This window comes from Misgurnus anguillicaudatus, chromosome 3 (genome assembly GCF_027580225.2).
Source record: "Misgurnus anguillicaudatus chromosome 3, ASM2758022v2, whole genome shotgun sequence".
NCBI lineage: Eukaryota > Metazoa > Chordata > Actinopteri > Cypriniformes > Cobitidae > Misgurnus > Misgurnus anguillicaudatus.
The window spans coordinates 5,982,288-6,002,500 of NC_073339.2; the positions used below are offsets into that span (position 1 = coordinate 5,982,288).

Here is a 20,213-nt window from a genome sequence, read left to right on the forward strand (position 1 = left end):
TTTTCTTTTCTGTGTTGCAGAGATTTGAGCAACAATCAGATCACCACCATAGATAAAAGAATATGTGATCATTTCTGTAATTTAACTACAATGTAAGTACACACACACACACACACACACACACACACACACACACACACACACACACACACACACACACACACACACACACACACACACACACATATATACAATGGTATTGTTAAACCTTGTGTTTAAAAACTTACAGCTAAACCTGAAAGCAGAAAACTAATAATAGAGTATAAAGTATATAGAATATGTTAATTAAATCTATACCACAGAGCTGTTGAATGCTTTATTCTGATTGGTTGAGAAATGTTCATCGGTTATGCATTATTTTTCAACAAACACACCCCTGACCTGTCAAATGTCTTAAAATATCCACCTGAGCAATGTCTGTGGTAGCTGTGGTTTAAGCAGAATAGCTGACTCAGGTCCTTTGCATTATGTAAGTAATAATTGACGATGGGCCATTGAATTATAAGAAAATAATGCACACCCAAGGTGGTGTTACACCGCGTTTGTGCATTATTTTCAAATATTCAAAGGACCGGAGTCAATTATTCTGCTTATACTACGGTTACCACAAACATTGCGCTGCTGCCTGTTTTTAAAACATTTGCCAAGTTAGGTGTGCGGTTATCGAAAAATAATGCATACCCGTGGAACATTTCTCAACCAATCAGAATTAATATGGTATAATTTAAAGTAATGTACATCCCGTGATGTAATGGCACTCTGTCATGCTGCATTAACAGCTTGGGTGTGCAGTATTTCCGAATAATTTAACGGCCCGTCATCAATTATTTCTTACATAAATAATACCCATTTATAATGTAATGGTAGCTAAATTTAATTCTAATCCAGATCCTAATATGTCATAGTCTTAGCCTGAACAACAATAGTAAACATATCTAGATCTTAATACTCATCTATTCTGTAAAGCTATTTTAAACCTTAACAACCGTCTAGGGAACTAATCTACATTAATATGATTAATCCAGAGTTGAGTATTTTCAGTTTAATCTTTGAAACCCAATTTAAGCCAGTAGTGTTTCTAAATCAGTTAAGGATTTGCTCATCTGTGGAGATCATCATCTGTGATTATCTGTGGAGATCTGATCATTTGTTAGGTTTTAGCAGTAGTTTTATTTCGAGCATATTTGAGGTTGGGAGCTGTGGGGTGCATCCGTCTTAATTTTGTTTTATGTAAATTTATGCTGATGAAGGTGTTGCGTTGGGATTTAAGACATCTGTTCTGAAGATGTCGCATCAAATGTTCTGTTCTGGCATCAGTGTGAATGAGGACTAGTAACTGACACACCCATAGGCTGAAGTCCAGCATCCGGAGCATAGCCTTCTGACTCACACATAAACACACCAGCGCACAAACACTCACATACAGGACTAGGGCTGGGTATTGGCAAGAGCCTCACGATATGATGCGTATCACGATACATGACCCATGTTGCAGTGTATCACGATACGGTATGATGCAATGCGTTGCTTGTTGCAATACAATGCAATTCTTTTTCTTATCAAAAATGTAAAAAAATAGAGCTGAATTTAAAAAAAAACTTTTTTTAAAACCAAAGTGCTTCCACACGTCAGCTTTGAAAGCTGCGGGTGTTTTTACATTTTCTGCCATTATTTTCAAATAATTCAAAGCACCGAAAGCAATTATTACGCTTATAACACGGTTACCACAGACATTGCTCTGGTTATTTTAAAAATAATGCATACCCGTGGAACATTAATTTATATATGTATATCCAGTTGAATCCTGATGTCCGTAGACAAGATAAACACGTCTATTACCCAGAAATCACAGGTTAATTCTCACACATATTCACATATTACTGTAAAACTGAAAAAATTAAGTTCTTGATAACATTTACTGTACATATGCCACATATGACAATTCTAGATTAGGATGTTGTGCATAGAGAAAAAGTCTTATATAGATAAAGTGCTTTGATGCTGTTTAGTTAGTACATGTAAAACAAAACCGGGCTTAAGATAAACCCTTGCGTCACTCCTCATCCTTATTTACCCTTAACTTCCCCCCTCTCTTTTCCTCTCTCTCTCTCTCTTTCCGTCCCTCAGAGATCTGAGTTCTAATCCGTTCGTCTGTGACTGTAAGTTAGTGCGGTTGGTTAGCTGGTTGCAGGAACGGGGTGTAAAGGTGAAGCGACCCAACTCCATGCTCTGTGACCACCCACCAGAGGTGAAGAACCAACCACTGCTCAACGTCAGTGAACACACCTGTGGTAAGTGACGGGAGAGCTGGACAATAACAATAACCTAGAGTGCCACATGGCCAATCAGATTACAGCAATGTTCTGGTAGATATGTTTTCGGTTTATGTCTTAATTACTCAAAAATCATATAGTTTTTAATTTCATATTTTTATTGTGTGGTCTCAACCTTTTGGACCCCACTTTCCAAGAATCCGAATATATATTCAAAGTTCATGCAAGTTCCTGCAGAGTTATCCAAAAAAGACTGGCATATAGTTTGACAGATCCTTCAGAACCTTGTTAATTCAGAGCTTTTATTGGTCTCCCTGTCAGCCCTGACATACGCCGGCTGTCTGCAGGATAAGGAGCACGCGGGAGGTGTTGAGTTGGTCATCTTCTCCTCCTCCAATCCAGGCAATTTCTCTCGTGAAGAATGCAATTCCAAATGCTTTCATGAGAGCCAGCGTTACGGTGGTTTGGGTCAAAAGAACGAGTGTCTGTGCAGCACCAACTCTGAACCCAATCACATCAGCGAGTCTCAGTGTTCAGCGGCATGCTCTAACCCGCTGGTAATGAAGGAGTGTGGCTGGACTGTGGCGCATGACGTCTTTCAGGTGCAACGTTTTTGAAATTAAAACCATTGTTGTCTCTATATAAACTACAAGAATGCAAATTTGTGAAAACTTATCATGCATGCATATTATGTGTTTAGATATGACATGTGTGACCTCGCCAAGTACTTGCCTGGCATGGGTATTACCTAGTTATTGGTCTTTTGGTGGATCTGCATTAAATGCGATTGTTTGGACAACGTTTTCGTTTGTATGCAAAACTTTTCAAACTTTTTTGCTTGGGAACCGTGACATATTTCCTACTTTCCTCCTGCAGGTGAACTTCTCTGCATTGCTTCCATCTCGTCGCGTATCTGTCCACTCGGAGGCAGTCTTGTCGGTCGCCTCTACCGTCCACCCTGTCTCTCTCTCCTGGGACTTTGGTGACTTTTCACCCCGAGTCAACAGTTCCCCACCAAATACGACCATGAGGCATAAGTACGGCCTCCCAGGAAGGTACCAGGCCCAGGTCAGTTTATCGGCTGGACATCAGGAGATCGTCGCGCATGGAAACGTCAGCGTGGAACTTCCCCCTCGATTGGAGCTCCACTGCCCATCACTAATAGTAGCCAATCAGAGTTTAGAAGAGGTGGTCTCTGTGGTGAACTGGGGGGGAGTTGGCATAACGGTGGACTGGAGAATCACAAAGAATGAGAGAGAAATTGCAAGAGGTGAGACTTTAAAAATGGTTATATAATCAATGTTTCCATATAGTGCATATTTGCAATGCATTCCGGGATGCTTTATGAGATATTGACGCTTATTTTTTAATTCCTATAATTTAACATGCGCTGTGATATCAAGACAGGCTCTGTTAAAACACTCTTCTGTACAAAGTCCCTAATCTGACTACGACATAACCATATGGCTCCCTTAGATCTCTCCTTCTTTTTATGATCTATCAAACCATAAACATCTCATCTTTTATAACAAAGGCTGAGTTCGCATTGATGTCCCTTTGAAGCGATGGTATGTGAAGATTGTGTGGTTTATTTTTGTGCCCCGCAGAGAACTGCCCATCATTGTTTTGCTTTGAGAGAACAGATAAGAGGACACGACACTACTCCCAAGAGGAGATCAACAAAAAACGGAGAGTGTAGGGACCTAGCAAAGGAAATCTTGATGGATAAGTCTGTTTCGCGCACTTGCTTTAGACTTGCAAATGCTTGGTCATGACACAAAATTGGGTCGCAGGACTGTTCTGATAAAAATCAATGCTAAATGGAAATAATAAAATGTGACCCTGGACCACAAAACCAATCATAAGTTGCACGGGTAGAAATTGCCAGCAAAAGATTCAAAATAATTGATTTATGCCAAAAATCATTAAGATTATTTTTAAATTTCCTATATACCGTAAATATATATATAATGTATTTCCCATTAGTAATATGGGTTGCTAAGGACTTCATTTGGACAACTTCTTTGGACACATTTTATTATTTGATTGCAGTTTTCAAGTAGTTGTATCTCAGCCAAATACTGTCCTTAACAAACCAAATATGCTTATTTTCCAGCTCCTTTAGAGTTAAACATTTGATTTTTACCTGTTTTGAATCCATTCAGCCGATCCCCGGGTCCGGCGGTATCACTCCCAGCATAGCCTAGCACAATCCATTGAATCCGATTACACCATTAGCATCACGCTCAAAAATAACCAAAGAGTTGCAATATTTTTTCCTATTTAAAACTCGACCCTTCTTTAGTTACATCGTGTACTAAGACGGGCAGAAAATTAAAAGTTGTGATTTTTAGGCAGATATGGCTTGTACTGTACTCTCATTCCGGCGTAATAATCAAGGACTTTGCTGCTGTAACATGGCTGCAGCAGGCGCAATGATATTACGCAGCGCCCGAAAATAGTCCCCTGCTATTGAAGTTACCAAGGGGAATATTTTCGGGCAGTGGGTAATATCACTACGTGTGTACACAGAATAATGGTTGAATTTTTTTATATTTAACCCAGCAATGGATTTTGAAGACTTTATTGTTAAGTTATGCTATTGGCCAGAGGAGAATCAGTGTTGTACATAACATTGTATAGAGAAAGCTTAGTGATATGGAGGGAGAAATGGATTTACTGTAAATGATCAATATCTTTCTTTCTACAGCCGAGCCTCTGTGTGTACCAGATGCGATACGTCACGCTGATTCATCCCGCTGTTTCCTGTTGGTGTCGGAAGAAGTCAGCTGGTCGGAGGCACGTCGAAATTGTTCAGCTCGCGGGGGAGAACTCGCCGTGGTGCATTCCCAAACCGTCCGAGACCTTTTGGCCCCTCGAATCACACAGTGAGTCTGCAGTTTCTTGAAATGCCCTTTTTTAGAGCCATCATTTTCCAGAATGTTGGAATTTGTTTCAAATTCTGGATTTCAAAAAGACATTTCTAACACCGTGTTGAAGGTATCTTCATCATATGAATTAGAGTTTTTGTCCTAACCAGCTGTGGAGTCTGTTTTAGAAAATCTTATTTCTGTGATGTTAAAGGAATATTCCATTTTCTTAAAAGAAAAATCCAGATCATTTATTCACCACCATGTCATCCAAAATGTTGATGTCTTTCTTTGTTCAGTCGAGAAGAAATTATGTTTTTTGAGGAAAACATTGCAGGATTTATCTCATTTTAATGGACTTTAATAGACACCAACAATTAACACTTAACTCAACACGTAACAGTTTTTTTCAACGGAGTTTCAAAGGACTATAAACAATCCCAAACGAGGCATAAGGGTCTTATCTAGCAAAACGATTGTTATTTTTAACAAGAAAAATAACAAATATAGACTTTTAAAGCACAACTTCTCGTCTAGATCTGGTTGTGATGCGCCAGGTGACCCCATGCAATACGTCATGACGTCAAGAGGTCACAGAAGATGAACGCGAAACTCCGCCCCAGTGTTTACAAGTGTGTTGAAAGAGGACCGTTCCTACGTTGTTGTATGTCAACTGATACTAATTAATGTCTTTGTATCAGTTTATTGCTTAAAATGGTCCGCAAATGTGCGTTTTATATATGTAACACGTGACCTCCCTATGTCACTACGCATTTACGTTTGGTCGCGCTGGACCGGACCTTGACGAAAAGTTGTGGTTTAAAAAAGCATATTTTTTATTTTTCTTGTCAAAAATGACAATCTTTCGCTAGATAAGACCCTTATGCCTCGTTTGGGATTGTTTATAGACCTTTGAAACTCCGTTGAAAAAAACTGTATGTGTTGAGTTAAGTATTAAATGTTGGTGTCTATTAAAGTCCATTAAAATGAGAAAAATCCTGCAATGTTTTCCTCAAAAAACATAATTTCTTCTCGACTGAACAAAGAAAGACATCAACATTTTGGATGACATGGTGGTGAGTAAATTATCTGGATTTTTCTTTTAAGAAAATGGAATATTCATTTAAGGCTGACACCTCCTCCCACACAGAGATCTCTTTCATCTGAAGTTCTTCACATCATAAATATTAATTTTCAAACATGGATGAGGAAAGACTGATTATATAAGTTTAAAATCAGAAATATATGAAAAGTCTCTCAAGTTTTATTAGGAAAAAATTGCGTCAGATGCGGCATATCTGAGGTTATGAGAATACAAGTCATCCGTTTGTCTATCTGCTGCGAGAGAGTGTGTGAAAAGAAACTATTATGATTGGCTGTTTGTTGTTATTGATTGTGACTTGCCACGCCCCTTTTTCTTAAATATTGGAGATGGTTAACTTACGTATAGCTGGAATCTTAAGACGACACCTGACAATGTCTTTTTTGTAAAGTTTAAAGATTTAGTTTGAACCTGATTTCAGAGGATTTTGTAAATCTTTTGTCATTTTTAGTTTATGATTTGCAGAAAATCTTAACATAATGCAAATACTAAATTAGACCTTTAAGTGTGACCATGGGCCGCAAAACCAGTCATAAAGGATCCTTTTTTAGATATTGATATGTTGACATCATCTGAATAAATAAGGTTTCTATTGTTGAATGGTTTGTTAGGATAGGACGATATTTGGCTGAGATACAATACAATTATTTGAAAATCTGTTATCTGAGGGGGGCAAAAAATCTAAATATTTAGAAAATCGCCTTTAAAGTTGTCCAAATGAAAGCATATTACTAATGAAAAATAATTTTTTATATATTTACAGTAGGAAATGTACATATCTTCTTGGATTATGATCTCCGCTTAATATCCTAATGATTTTTGACACAAAAGAAAAATCAATAATTTTGATCCATACGATCTGTTGTTGGCTATTGCATGACTGCATTTGTTGTCTAGGTTTCTCAAATCTTTATAAACTTCTGTTTGTTACATCAAAATCAGTTTGTGCTATTAAAGGCACTGTTCTTGTTGCTAGACTACATTAAACGATTTCCATTGTGAGATTTGTGCTGTTTCACAGTGGTCTCTGGAGTTTCACAAAGGCAGTTTAGAAAAAAGTCACTGTCAGTTCTGTCCTGTTGAATAATTGCAATAAATAGATGAAACCGAGTCTCTGTGAGTCACAGCAAGAGACTATAAACAAAAGAGTTAATAACATTCAAAAGTCAGAACATTCAGAACCAAAAATCAAACACGGACTATCAAAAGTTCACAAGCAGACTAAAGACTTTGATAGTGTGAAGTGTCATTCAAACATTGATGTCTGTAACCTGGCGCACAAAGTGGTTACAACGTGTACCTGCCACAAACGCTCTCAAATCATCTATTCTTATAAGGGTAGTATGTCGGGTTAACATCTGGTGGAATGGGTACAGCAACGGATAGAGCAATACCTTAGCAGTGCAAAGAGCATGGGTTCGATTGCCAGAAACACATGTAATGATGCATACCTGTCAATTGCTTAAATATAAATGTTGATTATGGATAAAGTTTTCAGTTTATATCAGTTTTCTTCCTATGAAATCATTTGAAAGTCTTTGAAATCATTGAAAGTTTGTGAATCTGGAAAAAAGTGATACAAACTGTACCAATGTATCTTAACACGATGTAACCTTGCTCTCACTTGAAATGTGCCCTCACATTAAGTCCTTGAATTCTAGTGTATTGGACCTGGAGAGTTAACCAAGATGTAGGAACCCTGTTTCTAACAACAAAACAATCTGGATTTCTGGTTAGCACCAACTCATTCACAGTACATATAATATTTGCTCTGTAGCAGGTGGACTTTGAGCTCTCACAACCAGCTTTTAGATCATTTAAGCACATCATAAAAACTGTTTCGTCTTGTTTATTTTGTTTACATCTGTGTTTTGCTTTGGCTTCTGATCGCACGTCTCGGCACCAGTAGCTGAAAAGTGCTCTGTGCTTTTGGATGCTTTTGTTTTCTGTAATCTATTCAGAATCAGATCTTGGAATACTGTAGCAAGCGAGGCTGAGAGTAGGAAAGGGAGAGAGAGAAAGATAGGTGTGATGTTCATCCAACCTGTGTGTGATTATTCAGACATGAGATAAAGCAGTGTGAAACCTCTCCGAGGAGATAATGTGACCAGATTGGCAAATGAAGAAAAAGCACAGTTATGGATGAACTAGTCTCGGCGTAAATGGAATCCTATGTATCGATTCATCTGTGTGCATTTGGTTGATACTTTTGACTTACAGTGTCTCAATTCATACATTTATCTATCTGCATACAGTGTTCCCTGGGAATCGAACCCAGGACGTTTGCACTACTATGCAATACTCTGCCAGTTGATCTACAGAAACACTAACATACTGCAACATATTTTTCAGCATACATGACACATTTGTAACAAACAGAAACAGCAAGGTTTGATCTGATTGGCTGCCCAAGGAGGAAGTTTTTGTCAATCTACCAGATAGCAATTTCTTGCCTACACTAAGTAAAGGATCTATAAAGGGTGATGCCATAGAACGTTTTTTGATTCTCTGAGATTGGCTATAAGAATGTGAAACTAAAATGCACTGGGATTGGCTCTAAAAATATGAAATTAAAAACGGTACAGATGTCATAGTTTTACTAAACGTTTTTAAACATCTGTTCATTTTGAGGCTGCCATTTTGTTTACATCACAATACATGGCGTCAAAGAGTTATAAATGCTTACAGTAGGTGGGGGTATGTGGTCTTGACACCGGCATGCTATTTAAAATATAAGAACATCAACATTTTCTGTTCAGCCCTTTCAATATAAATCAGAGATTAAAGGTGTAGCGGACGATTTTCTCTAATTTTAGAAAAGAACTGCCTTCTCCACTTAAAAAAAAATGCAATTGCGCAACACTCCTGATTGACAACTAGGAGGACCAATGTCTTGATGATCCACCCGGAAAAAGACAATCCTCCGCAATACCTTTAACATACATGATGAACAATACAGAAAACTACAACACAAAAGAAGGTGAGAGTGGGGAGTAAAACATTCTCGCATGAAAAACTATAGTAGATACCATAGTATTTACTAGCGATGCACTAATATTACATTTTATTACTAATAGCTGATTATTCAGACTAATATCTGCCGTTATTGATGGCGTTACAGATACAAATAGTTTGGTGGTTATATTTACTAAATTCTGAAGATTAAATTTTGTGAACGTTATTGACTATCTTCTGTTTTTAAACTATCGGCCGATAGCCCACAGTGTAAAAAAAGCTTTTATCGTCCGATACCGATTATTTGCCAATATATCGGTGCATCTCTTGTATTAACTATAGTAAACTTTAGTAACATTTTTGTGAAACCTTTACATGTTATAGGCGGTTTCAGCAGTAACAACATAAACAAACGCCTTTCGTGAAACACACGTAACTTCCGGTAACTCCGCCAAGAATCAATAAGTCCTTTTATAGTAATTTATTTCTGATAACAAGCAAAATAAACAACACGAAGATTACCTTAGTTCAAATCATAGCTAAAGTGTATGAAAAACTACACTTAACTAACGTTACTGTGTAAAATGTGTACTATATAATGTATGCAATCTTAACTACAGATCGGCTGCCAAACCTCCCTTCAAATAGCAGTAATTCATGATCGCTGTCTTCCCTTGTCTTTAGGAAACCAAAACATTTGTTATTTTCAACAAGGTATTTTTTCAAGAGTTTATTTAGCAACTAATCAGACGATTAAGCAAACAGAAAACGGAAGTTAAGTTCCACTCAGACGTGTAATTGCACCACCACATGTGCGTCCGATGAAACCGTCTTTAGACGGTTATTACTCTACGCGATCTCATGGCAATTCGTACATATTTTACGATTTTGTCTCTGTGATGTTGGGGTTAGGGGTGGATTTTCAATATTGTTTTTAATTGTGTGATTTACTTTGTACGAATACATACAAATTCTCGTGAGAACCACAGTGCGCTATTTGCGAAATATAGTTGCGGCCTTCCTAGGGTAAAATTCTGTCTTAATACTCAAGATACCCTTTAACACTTTTTGTTAACTATATAACTCACATACAGACCGTTGTTTTACCTTAGGGTTTAGAATGATGCTTATTGTAAATTGTAATAAAGAATGAGCAGATTTGTCCAAACTTTTGACTGCTGGTCTATATGTGCAGCACGTCAACGCACTTAAGTGATATTAAGTAACGTTTACAGGTGGAACACACACTTCGCTGTCTGGCGCACACACACACACACACACACACACTCAGTCTGGTGTTGTACATCTGCTGAAGCACAGCTGTGGAAATACGTTACACTCCAAGAGGGCGGAGACACCAGATATGTGTGTTTAGCTATAGGGGTGTGTGTGTGTTTCCTGTACTTCATTCCACACCCATCATTAATTTAAGGGTAGAACTTCCACTGACCAGAGCGAGCGTGAGGACGACGGTCTGCAGACAGACTGGATGAGGGTTGAGTACGTGTGTGTTTTTTAGCTCTTTAACCTGCACCAGATGGGCCGCATACCCCGAATACACCCACTTCCCACCCACTCTTTCTTATGTAAGAACACACAAAAAAACTGAACGCTTTTTATTGTTTCTTTTGTGGCAGAAGGATTTGTTTCTCCCCTCGCTTTCCTTTTCTTTTTTTTCATTTGTAGCTGTCGCAGATGTGAGATTTTGGCTCCACCCCATTAGAGCTGTGTATGTCTGGTGTGTTTTCAGTTTCGTCTAAAAGCAAATGAAACTACGGACCGATCAGGGTCCCGTCGGATTCAATAACACAATATTAAGACATGCTTCCATCTGCTTGGCTTCAGTTCCATTAGGACATTATATTGAAGTCATTTCACAGATTTACAGCCTGTTTAATGAGATTTTGTATTTCATTCCAGGTGGAAATGTTTTGGAAAAGAAGGTGTTCGGTATTGCCATCAAGTAGAAACAATTGAAATAATAAAGTGGAAAGTCAATAGAAACTCTACATTTAGGAAAATTGGAATTTGAGATTCAGATTTGAGCTATTCATTGGAGCACAGATATCGGAAAATGTTGAAGTTCTTCCGTTAAAACCACAGTTCATTGTGTTCATATGTTAAAGACCATAAAGTAAAAATGCAGAAGAATTTTTTTTTATATATTATTTGTGCAATCTTTAGCTGCATTAGCATTACAATGTGCTAATAAACACATTTAGAAAAGCTTTTGGGTCAAATTAACCTGTCAGTCAGTGGCTGTGGGTGGGGCTTTATCGGTGTGATGTCACATTAACAAGAAAATCGAAACAGCATAATCTAATGGGGATTAAAAACGGAGATTTTTTTGATTGTAGGGTTGTTGTGTTCACAAACTGCCAACAAACATTTATGTCCAAACATCTTGTAAAAGTGGATTTTGCGTAATATGTGCCCTTTAAAAAAACTAGTAATCCACAGAAAAATAACAGCATATGGGTTTGGAATGACATGAAAATGAGTAAACAAAGACTGCATTCTATTAATACGGGCACAGGCACAAAAATGTGTGGCTTTATTAACCGAGCATGTGAAATCTGAAAACTTAAAGCCCATGTAACTCACTAGTCAAACTATACACTGACTTTCCAGATAACATGCAACCATTGAAACAATGTTAAAAACAGTTGATTTGTCAATGTTAATTGTTTGCATCCTCCATTAATATTGAAAAAATATTGAAATTTCAACAAATCACCATTACTGTGATCAGTGTTTGCTTTAGTTGGGTCTTTGACGCTTGACATTCACTTTGTTAAATCTTTCTTTTCTTTTTTGTGTTTGTATGTGTTTATGTACAAACGCATGTACATTGGAAAAGAAAAATGTGTTTCAAAGTTACGTTGAAAAATATTTCTTTTTATGAAGATGTCAAGATGATATATATGATTATGTTGATCCATTTTTGACCATTATAATTGTTCTGGTTTGTAAATCCACAGTGACAAAATAAGCACAAAAAATGCTGACACATTCAGACATCATTACTTATCCTACAAATCACAACAATAGTGACAATCATCAAACAAATTCAGATAAAAAGATCAACTGCAATGCATGCTGGGAGTCATGAATTAGTTTAGTACTATGATGATACCCAGCGTGCATTGCAGCGTGAAGCTTTCTTTTGTTGATCGTCACCATTGATGACATTCATAGACCGATTTATGATCTCAGAGATAGATTCAGTATTCAGTAATTCTCAAAATAACAGACCTGCCACTGCTTCAAACTAGTACTGTAATATCCATTTCTTACACATCTTTAACAGTATTACATTAATATTATTCAACTACTTGATAACATTAGATCTTTGTTTTCTTTGCAATAGCAGATGTATTTTAAAACACTGCTTCAACAGCCAAAGAAAACTTACCATTAAAACACAAGAGTTAAGGGCCCAACTAAAGCAAACACTGATCAAGATAATGGTGATTTGTTGACATTTAAATATTTTGTCTATTAATGGAGGGTGCAAACGTGATACTGATCCAATGGTATCAACACCGACAAATCAACAATTTTTTTTACATTGTTTCAATGATTGCATGCTATCTGGGTTCACCCTGAAGTTGGCCATCATTGCATTTACATTAATGCATTGGCCAAATTATTTACTCCAAAGTGCATTACTAGGTACTGTATACATTTTCTCATTTTGTGGGCCTTAATGTGACAGTGAAAACTCTGCTGTTGTTGGTAAACCATGCAGGTTGGCGTCTTTTCATTTGTGAAGATATTGTTTTGTTTTTTGAAGGGAGCGTGGTGTGTGGTTGGGTTTGAGTGATAAAAACTCCCCTCGTGTTCTGCGCTGGGTGGACGATTCAGAGGTCCAGTCGGGCGACGAGGGGGCGAGAGACAGGGCCAGTCTGACGCCCGGAAATGTGTGTGTGTCACTGGACAGTGCCGGCCAGCCCAGCGCTCACTCCTGCACCGCCCAAAGAGCTTTCGTTTGCCAGTTTACCCGCCAAGGTATATTGCCTATTCCAACATACGCAAACACAGCATCTACAATTGCATAATTGCAATGATAGATTAAGATATGTGTGCTGAAAATATTGTGATAAAATTGCCTGCATGGTACTTGGTGGATTGTTTTTATACCAGATTAATGATGTTTTTTAATTATTTAACACTAACAGAAACTTGTAGACATTATAAGATTTATAGTAAAAATGATTTATCTCATTTTTGAGCCTTTTTTGCTACTAAGCTTTAGACATTTCACTTTATTTGCACTTCACAAAATTTGTCCTTCACATATCCAAGCTACACACACACACACACACACACACACACACACACACACACATCATAGTATTTAAACTGATATACTTAGTAATGTGATGGTCTGGGCACGTCCCTAGCTTTGCTTATTGAGAAAACTGATTTGCTTGATAAGATTGGTAATGGACTTTGCTGATATGAAGGCCGTGTTTAGACTTTGAATTTCGATTAGACGTGCACACGCACACATATCATACATACAAACGCACTCATTTAAATAGTAGGCATGCACCTGAAGCTGATGAGAGTCAAAGATAACGCACGTCTGCATCTATCTGCAGTGAGAATCCCGGACGCAGGTGTTTATATGGTGGGCACAGCTGCGTTTAATACCCAGAATCCTTTCAGCAGCCCTACTACATTACACACATCTGTACCCAACGCACCAGCCAGGAGGGTCGAGGTAAAGACACACACATACACACATTCTGGTTTTCATGTTTTGTGGGGACATTCCATAGACGTAATGCATTTTATACCGTACAAACTGTATATTCTATTACCTTGCCTTAACCTAAACCCTAACCGCAACCATCACAGAAAACTTTCTTCAATAAACATCATCCTGTTTGATTTATAAGCTTGTTTCCTCAAAGGGACCTCAGAATGTCCCCACGAGGACACAAATTTACTAGTATTCCTATCTTTGTGGGTATAATTGGTCCCCCCAACGTGATAATTACCAGGTACACACACAAAAGCTAGACATTTTATGGGTAAAATGAGTAGAAACACTAATGTATCAATGTTTTTTTGTTATTGTACTTTGATGTATTATATGATACACTGCAGATATTTTTTTGTTATTCTTTAATTATGCCAAAATATTTTTTAACAAATATGCTGTAGTTCTGGTGTTTTTCAAAGTCAGTTATTGTCATATGCACAAGCACCATTGTATTTGTAAACATTACAGAAAACAGATTATAAACAAGACAGAATACAATAAAAAAGCTATGCTCAGAACGCAAAATATACACATTTATAGCCATATAAATAAAAATTACATTAACATAATTGCTAGACAATTCAGTGACATATAGCAAAGTGTAGTATTGCTTAGAGATGCACCAATATATCGGCCGATAATCGGTGTCGGAAAATAAAAGCAAGTTTTTACGCTATCGGCATCGTATCTATCGGCTAATAGTTTAAAAACAGCCGATTAAATTTTGGGGGAAATACAAACAAATACAACAAATGAGAGCAAAAAAGCCGATAGTCATTGCCGATATATCTTGTCAATCAAAAGAGAAAAGGAAAATGCAGTGAATTTGAAAATGTAAAGAAACATCACTTGTTTAATGTTCAATATTATTGGTCATTATATGAATGAATAACATTTCATCTTTAGAATTGAGTTAATGCAAGTTAATATAACCATGAAATCATCCGCATTGGTATCGGCAGATATCAGTTTAAATAATCGGTAACAGTAGAAAAATGTAATATTGGTGCATCTCTTTCCATATAGTTTTATATGTGTGACTACACATAGAAACATACAGAAACACACAGAAACACTGAACAAACTTTGTGCAAATATACTGATTAATATATAAGCAGACTGTACTCAGTGATGGTTTAATAGTGATTACCCATTTACCCATGTGTGTGTGTGTGTGTGTGTTTGTTATAGCTGTTGCTGTTCCCCGGCCTGAGTTTCGTCTATGGTGGTCGACTGTCGTCTTTAGAGATGATCACTCAGACTCTGACCTCACATACACAGCTGCGCTTTCAGGTGTATCGACCGCAGTGCCACCGATTCACATCACGCCCCCTGCTGCCAGGTAACACACAAACAGAGGGATTCACAACAGACACGTTGCTTAGTTTAAAGTGTTATTATTCTGGAGAATGTCCAGGAATAGCTCAAAACAGTGCAGAAGAATGCTCTGTTGACTTGGATAACAACACGAAGAGATAGAGACAGTGAGGTGGCTTTCTAGTGCATGACGCTTTCCCTCCTGAGACGTTACCCATGATAGATAACAACATGGCCATAGATAAAAGAATGAGAGAGGAATCGATTAAACACAAAAGAAGAGAAGCATTCTCTCCAACAGAAAGGAAGAGATTTATGCGAGACAATTCAACATAATAAAATCTGTGTGTTTGTGGCTTAGTTATGTTGAAGTTCAATGAAGGGATGTAAGTATGGAGATTATTAATAACACAAGTCATGGATCTTGAGACTTTGGGAAATTTATCTCACATCCCGTCAGTTTTCTTATTAAAAATCTCCAGATGACTAAACTCAGCACAATATACCCAAATGTTCCCTCAACCATAACATGAAGTTTTGATTTGTCTTTGTATTCCTGTCTCACTGTTACCTGCTTTCTTTCTGCCTGATTCTTTGCTGTTCTTGTAATTGCACATGTCGACGGAGACTTCAAAACAAATAGTTTTCAGAAAAATTAGAAGCACAAAATATATAACACAGTATTTTAATGATTCTTAATATAGCTTTTCACCACGCGTGTAAGAAAACCATGCGATTGTCAAACCCTAAAGCTGTTGCATATTTCAAGTTTTCTGAAGTCATACACAAGATTCAAGTTAAGTAAATAATGAGAAAGTTTTTATTTTCGGGAAAAATGGTTTGTGCGCCGAGCGTACGGTCGAAAAGGGTTGGTCCTATTTTTTTTATGATTAATGGGAGTATTTTGGGTGTAACGTGCAATAAACCAATTACTAATGCTCTTTAAATAACAAAAACACATATTGCGCCATTGACTTTAGACTTTAGACGAAGTTTTTGTTGGTCAATGGCGTAGTCTATTTTAGTTGCCTCAAAATAGCAACGCGCCAACAATGTGCCTGAACACACCTCATTTTCAGACCAGAACGCCCATGGGCGCAAAAAAGGGGGCGCATTTGCTATTTAAACAACGCGCCGCTAAACGTGAAAATTATAATTGCGCAGGGTGGAAACTAGCAAAAGACACTTGCGTTGCGCATTGCGTTGCATTGCGCCGGGTGTAAGATATAGAGCCCATAAGTGTTCAGGCATCATGTTTGCGTTCTTTGGCACCTCAACGATATCTCTGATCATCACCTATCGTCATGGTAACAGGCTTCTTTGATGGTTTGATTGTTTGCCATGCAAGTACAGACTGACAGATGGAGCTCAGAGATAAACATAAGCAATTCTGAAGAAGATTAGCAGACAAATGTAGTTCACAAATGTAGTTTTAAATCAAATCAGATGTGAAAATTGTTTTGGTCTGGTTTCTACTGCCAGTCAACATCATTTATTTGCAAGATGCAAGACACATATCAATATTCTGAAGGAGCAACGCATGGTCTATTTAATCATTATGCTCATATTCACAAAAACTGTGGGTGGTCTGGTAAATTAAAATAGGTTTTTAGATTCGATAAAGATTTGCAGATTAGATTTGCAGATTCAGAGTTTGGTGATGTGTATTACCATTTACAAAGTCTGGAAATGATTTTGAAGTGTGACCAAATATAAGTTATTACAATTGAACAAATGCTTCATCAGTATAATTACTCACATTAAATGTACCCTTAAACTACACTTATGGCGCTTTTTCATTGCATAGTACCCCACGGGTTGGGTCAGGTCAGCTTATTTTTGGGGGCTTTTCCACTGGGTGCAGTGCGTAGTACACAATACTTTAAAAAAATACCACCTCGGCTGGGGTTCCAAGCGAGCTGAGCTGATACTAAAACGTGGGTGAATACACTGTAGATCATTGATTGGTCTGAGAGAATCATCACAACCATCATCAGGCTAAATGCAAGATTGGATTTACCTTCGTGCTTGCGCCGTCTCGAGCAAACCTGTTGTCATCTGTGCTTTTTTGTAAACTCCCTTTTAACGGGGAAATACATCCACAGGTTGAGAATCAGGAACACCATACCAGTGGTTTGTGGCGGCACATTCGTGACGCGAACGTCTGCATGCACGCCATTATTGCAACTTGGCTCAGCAAAGTGCATCGACTGACGCCAAGGGTGTTTGTACAAAAACTGTCATGATGTGAGACAGAGATATAGTGATAAACGCGATGTGCAAACATTTATTTGTGGTGGTCATTTTTGAATTTGTGGAGGACTGAGAAGTAAATGAATGTGTGGGACTGTATAGCATTCCAATGATGCTCTCACTTATATAATGTCACCGCAGTAGGCAGCGCAAATATAACAACACGCCTATAATCCCTCTTCTGTGAAGTGATACTAAACTCGATGGAAAAGCTAACCAAGCGAAAGTGAAGTGAGCTGACGCTACCTGACCTGACTTGACCCATGGGATACTATGCAATGGAAAAGCACCATTAGGGGGCGTGCACACCAAAGCTTTTACGCTGGCGCACGGCAGATGTTTTCAATTGTTTCTAATCGAAAAGAGCTGCAATTTTCAAAAAACTATTTTTTCGCACTGAAAGCTTTGAAAAACATTGAAAAATGTTCAACTTTGGGTGAAAAGCTTAGCTCGTCAATGTCAGTTCTCACATGGCTTTTCAATCACAACAATAAGAAATACTTAGTAATTTAAACTTGCCCCCCATGTCCCTTTAACTTTACATCTTTGACTCCTGTTCCAGGGTGCGGTGACCTTTGCGTTCCCATTACCGTTTGCCAGTCCCTAGATAATTGGATCAATGACACAGCCGTCCCCCCAGCATCTACATCATGCCCAGCGGGACGCCAGTACTGCCCGTATGCTGATCAGTGTTTGCCCCTGGCCAGCCCATGTCAACCCGCAACCTGTGTGAACTGCTCCAGTGTCGACCCTCTGCCTGAGGGGACCCAGTACCCTGAGTATAGCCTGGTTGGGGAGGTGCTTTTTACCCTACCCCCCGGCCCACCCTCTCATGTCCTGGTGAGTATAAGTCAACCAAAATATTCTCATCTCTTAAGACAACTATTTCACTGCTAAGTGTGTTTTACATTTATATTCATGAATTCGGTAGACACTTTTTTTCTAAAGCGACATTACAAGGTATCTTTGTTTGATATGTGTTCCCTGGGTTCGAACCCATGTACTTTTGTGTTGCTAAGGATGTCCTAGCCAATCATCATCCAGGGATAAGTCAATTTTCAGAAAGCCGCTTGCAGTGACAATTTTATATCTACATGTTTTTCGATCTTTGGACCAATGAGATTTCAATGTGAGCGGTGGGCGAGACTACCCAGCAAGCCCGGCAAAATTATTTGTTGCTTTTGACAAAAAGCCATTTTTATGTAACAACAAAGAAACGCTTTGATTTTGAAAACTGTCTACTATTGTCACTATGTACAAAACTGTAGTTAAAGGGGTCATAGCATACAATCTGACATTTTACATGTTTGAGTGCATTAATTATAGACATAAAGGAACAACCAAGTAACTTAGTTTTGGTAAATCATTTTCTGCAAGCATGTGAAAAATTATGTTGTTCAGATTCCGCCTGTTTTGTGACGTAGGTAGGGAGACTTATTACAATAATACCGCCCCTTAATCTGCACTATCCAAACACGGCATTGCCATTTAATTCAGAGAGAAAGAGAGAGAAACAATAATTTACAGCACAATTGAGTTTCAATTTCAACAAACCACCATTATGGTGAACAGTGTTTGCATTTCATCAGCTCATTTGCATTTTAAAGGACATGCACCAAAAACGGCACAAAAGAATTTTGAGCTAAAACTTCACATATGCAATCTGGGACACCAAAGACTTATTTTACATCTTGAAAATCTCATAATATGACCCCTTTAAGATAGTATCATTGCCGGTCCTAAATTTTCATTCTAGTTTTATAAAGTTTTAAAAAACCATTTCAAACAAACCACAAAAAGTACATACACACATTCGTTATGGCATACTTTTGTAAGAGTACAAAATGCGCCAAACGGCATAGCAAGACTTTGATAGACAGCTCTGTAAATTGCAACAATAGGAGATGTTTCATTATATTCCACTACATCGTTGTAATTGTGCTCATATTTCTCACTCAGGTCCAGGAGGAAATTGAGGACCTTTTGGTTGCCCCTGGCGACTTTCTCGCCCTCCAGCACGATGCTGGCCCATCAGGGCTTCTCCAGTGTTCATCAGACCCCTCATCGCCGTGGAAACAGAACGTCCTCATCCAAAACCGCTCTGACTGGTGGGACCCTAATAAGACTCTGGAGATAATTGCGGAAAGACGCTGGGAGGAGAGCTTTGTGTGCCAGGTGAGAGTGCTCTACGTGGGACAGAACGACACCAAACTGCAGGGTCAGTTTCTTCGTTCTGGGCTCCAACAGACTGGTGACTACAGTTTGGAAGTTACATCCAATGATAAAGATTTTCCCATCACTGCTTCCTGTCCAATCCATGTAGTTCCACCTTTGGGCCTCACTGTGATTCATCCGACCAATGACAATGGCACAGTGTATTTCCCTCCCAATGAGACGTGGATTCTCATTAAGGTTCGCTCTCAGCACAGCGTCCTGATTGGACGCCAGGGAAGCAATACAACTACGCCCTTTTATAGCTTTTGTCCTCAGAACTTGGTGGCAAAAGTGCCTGACTGCAGGCAGCCTGACCTGTACAATGACACTATGTTTGCATGGATCGACCTCCAGCTTGGATCCACAGTAGGGCAGACCACGGTTGTGCTCCATGCCCGCAGCGAAGTTACTGAAGATGTGCTCCAAATTCTGGCTAGAGTGCTGGAGCCTCTTCG

The 20,213-nt window shown here is 38.4% G+C and overlaps 1 protein-coding gene across 2 annotated transcripts in view; it reads left to right on the plus strand.

Annotated features, from left to right (window-relative positions):
• pkd1a (polycystic kidney disease 1a) overlaps nucleotides 1-20,213 on the plus strand; it is an 80,687-nt gene that overhangs the window by 17,711 nt on the left and 42,763 nt on the right. For both annotated transcript variants that reach the window (XM_055204281.2, XM_055204280.2), the window contains exons 4-13: nucleotides 21-92; nucleotides 2,128-2,291; nucleotides 2,595-2,875; nucleotides 3,150-3,543; nucleotides 4,984-5,161; nucleotides 12,997-13,211; nucleotides 13,808-13,929; nucleotides 15,166-15,316; nucleotides 18,107-18,384; nucleotides 19,504-20,213. The exon at nucleotides 19,504-20,213 is cut by the window's right edge and continues 55 nt beyond it. In XM_055204281.2, coding sequence (XP_055060256.2) covers nucleotides 21-92; nucleotides 2,128-2,291; nucleotides 2,595-2,875; nucleotides 3,150-3,543; nucleotides 4,984-5,161; nucleotides 12,997-13,211; nucleotides 13,808-13,929; nucleotides 15,166-15,316; nucleotides 18,107-18,384; nucleotides 19,504-20,213 — 2,565 coding nt within the window. The remainder of the gene's footprint in view (nucleotides 1-20; nucleotides 93-2,127; nucleotides 2,292-2,594; nucleotides 2,876-3,149; nucleotides 3,544-4,983; nucleotides 5,162-12,996; nucleotides 13,212-13,807; nucleotides 13,930-15,165; nucleotides 15,317-18,106; nucleotides 18,385-19,503) is intronic.